General features: G+C 71.8%; 2 protein-coding genes across 2 annotated transcripts in view; one reads left to right on the forward strand and one right to left on the reverse strand.

Moving 5' to 3' along the window:
• Positions 1-863: 863 nt before the first annotated feature.
• LOC108509439 (protein SCO2 homolog, mitochondrial) lies at positions 864-2,065 on the forward strand (the record flags this gene model as incomplete). Its single annotated transcript, XM_017838876.1, has 2 exons — positions 864-1,543; positions 1,924-2,065. Coding segments are annotated over 2 exons (822 nt in total), but the record flags the coding sequence as incomplete, so codon positions are not given.
• Positions 2,066-2,649: 584 nt separating this feature from the next.
• Positions 2,650-3,228, reverse strand: part of NCAPH2 (non-SMC condensin II complex subunit H2) — a 10,006-nt gene continuing 9,427 nt past the window's right edge. Inside the window, 2 exon segments of the mRNA XM_017838877.1 lie at positions 2,650-2,799; positions 2,876-3,025. Of these exon segments, the coding sequence (XP_017694366.1) occupies positions 2,650-2,799; positions 2,876-3,025 (300 nt within the window).

Raw genomic sequence — 3,228 nt, forward strand, 5'->3', positions numbered from 1 at the left:
GGTCCCGTCACGCCTTCTTTCGATCAGGCCACGCCCCTTTCGGTCCAGGCCCCGCCCTCCCCGCCGCCAGTTCCGGTTCCGGCGGCGCCGGCGCGGCCGCTCCGGGAGGAGAGTCCGGGAACGGGGCGGGGGTCGGAGAGAAAAGGTCAGCGGGGGTGGGGGAGCGGGGCTGAAGGTACCCGGGGTCGGGGGGCAGCGAAAGGGACGTGGCTGAGGGGTCAGAGGGGTCCTGGGGGTCACAGAGAGCAGCGGGGGGAGTGGGATGAGGGGTCACGGGGCATCTGGGGCGCTGGGCTGGGGGTCGGGGGTCGGCAGAAGAGGGAGGTGCAGGGTGGGGCAGGAGGAGCAGCAGGACACAGGGCGGGGGTCAGAGGATGGGTGGGGGCTGAGATGGGGGGTCAGGGCAGCAGGAGAGGGTCGAGGGGTACCTGGGGGTCAGGGGGCAGCGGCAGGAGGGAAGGGTCAAGGGGGTCCTGGGGGGAGGAGCGGGATGAGGGGTCAGGGGGCGTTTGGGGGTCAGGGCTGGGCGGTCAGAGGGTCCCTGGAGGTCAAGGTTGGGAGGTCAAAGGGGCAGGAGGAGGAGTGGGCTGAGGAACCAGGGAGGGGCGGGACGGGGGTCCAAGAGCAGCAGCAAACAGGGTTGGGGGCTGATGGTGGGTGTGGCGGTGCCGGGGGGTCCAAGACCACCTGGGGGCGGGGGCGGCTTTACCTCGCACCCCTCTGACCCTCCCGTGCCCTTCCCCACAGCCCGCGCCGCCCCCGCCGCGATGCTGCGAGCCCTGCGCCCCTGCCACCCCCTGTGCCACCCCCTGTGCCACCCCCTGTGCCACCCGCTGTGCCACCGCCCCCCATCGCAGCCCCTGAGCGCCGGCCCCGCTGCCCCGGAGCGCCCCGAGCCCCCGCGGCTGCCGCTGTGGCAGCGTGCGGCGGTGGCGGGGGCGGTGGCGGGGCTGGCGGGGGCGGGCTGGCTGTACCTGCGCCGGGAGAAGGAGCGGCGGCAGCGGCAGCGGCGGCTCCGGGACCTGCGGGCGCTGGCGCTGGGCCAGGGCGACTTCCAGCTGCAGGACACGTCCGGGACCCCCCGCTCCCGCGCCGACCTGCTGGGCCGCTGGGTGCTGCTGTACTTCGGCTTCACGCACTGCCCGGACGTGTGCCCCGAGGAGCTGGAGAAGCTGTGCCGGGCCGTGGAGCTGCTGGAGGCGGTGCCGGGGCTGCCGCCGGTGCAGCCGCTGTTCATCACGGTGGACCCGGCGCGGGACGACGCGGCGGCGCTGGGGCGGTACCTGCGCGACTTCCACCCGCGCCTGCAGGGCCTCACCGGCACCGAGGAGCAGGTCCGGGCGGCCGCCGGGGCCTTCCGCGTGTACGTGAGCGCCGGGCCCCCCGACCCCGACGGGGACTACGTGGTGGACCACTCGGTGCTCACCTTCCTGCTGGGCCCCGACGGGCTGGTCCGGGACTGCTACGGCCGCTCCCGCACGGCCGAGGAGCTGGCAAAGAGCGTCAGGGGGCACATGGAGACCTACGAGCCGCTGCCCCCCGGGTGACCGGGAATAAAGGGCGGGGGGAACCCCCGGAATGGGCCTGGTGTGGTTTGAGGGGAGAGAAGGGGGAGAGGGAGGGTGGTGACACCCGGGGGTGTCATGGGGAGGGACCTCCGACAGAGCCCAGTGACCTCTGGGGGTGTCACTTGGGAACCGAGGGGCCCCCAGCAGAGCCCAAGTGTGTCCAATGGGGGTGGGAGGGACCCCCTGACAGAGCCCAGTGATCCCCCCAGGGGTGTCACAGGGGGAGGGAGGGACCCCTGTGGCCCCCACCCAGGTGTGTCTGCTGGGGAGAGGGACTCCTGACAGAGCCCAGTGACCCCAAGGGTGTCACCTGGGGAGGGAGGGACCCGTAACAGACCCCACTGTGGCCCCCCAGGTGTGTGTCATGTGGAGACAGAGACTTTAGGTGGGCAGGTGGAGGGACCCCTGACAGATGCGAGTGTGTCCCAGGTGTGTTCCAGGACCAGGAAAGGACCCTTGAGAGACCTTGGTGCCCCCCAGGTGTGTCCCAGGGGTAGGGAGGGACCCCCAATAGGCCCCAGTGCCCCCCAGGAGTATCCCAGAGGGAGGGAGGGACTCCTAACAGACCCCACTGTGGCCCCCCAGGAGAGACCACAGGTAGGTGGGTGGATGGGCACTCAAAGCCCCTGTTGCCACCCAGGACTGGTTGGGGGGCTCTGTGAAGGTGAGTGAAGTGACTGCCCCCTCCACCCCCTGCAGCCCCCCAGGGACCCTCCTAATGAGGAGGGAGAGCATGAGTAGGTGAGTGAGGTGACCCCTCCAGCCCCCCTGGACCCTCCCCACGAGGAAGGAGTCCTTGTGTAGATTTGTGGAGTGACCCCCCCACCTGCAGTCCCCCAGGACTGTCCTGTGGGGAGGGAGGACCCCACACCCTGGAGCTGCCAGGACCCTCCCCACAAGGAGGGAGAACAGGGGTAGGTGGGCAGAGGGACCCCAGGCAGTCCCCAGGACTGTCCCCTGGGGTGGCACCCCACAGGCAGGTGAGCGGAGCGACCCCCAACAGCCCCTGTACCAGCCCCCGCCATCCCCCACCAAGGACACCTTTCCCTCGCTCTCCACGGCTCCTCCTGCACACGGGGGTTTATTGGGGGTGGGGGTCCCTGAGGGAGGGGGGCTGGAAGCCCTGGAACCTCTCGTGGGCGGGGCGCAGGGTGAGCAGCCGCAGCCGCGCCGTGTCCAGCGCCGCCTCCAGCCCCTCGTCCTGCTCCAGCTCCACCACCCCGTCGTTGGCCTGGGGAGGGGGGCACGGGGGTGGGCGGGGGTCCCGCGCACCCGGGGACCCCCCGGCCCCCCCCCCAAGTCCTTACCAGCTGCAGCGAGGCCAGCAGGTACCGGCACACCTCGAAGGGGGGCTGCCCGGCCACCAGGCTGGCGAGGGAGTGCCACCGTCCCAGCCCCCCGCAGCGCCCCGTCAGGGCCAGCCCGTACTCGCGCATGTCAAAGGGTGCCCGGGCCTCCTGCGGGCACGGGGGGCACGTCAGGGTGGGCAGGGACGGGCTGCCAGGGCCCCGCTGGGTCACTGCCCTCCCCAGGAGGTCCGTGCCCATTCTGGGTGGTCCCTGCCCACCACAGTCCCTGCCTGCCTCTGCCCCCGTCCCCACTGTCCCACCCACGGAGTCCCTGCCCAACCTCTTCCCTGCCCAACCTCTTCCCTGCCCAA

Source organism: Lepidothrix coronata, unplaced genomic scaffold (assembly GCF_001604755.1).
Source record: "Lepidothrix coronata isolate B3197 unplaced genomic scaffold, Lepidothrix_coronata-1.0 Scaffold366, whole genome shotgun sequence".
In the NCBI taxonomy this organism is placed as follows: Eukaryota; Metazoa; Chordata; class Aves; order Passeriformes; family Pipridae; genus Lepidothrix; species Lepidothrix coronata.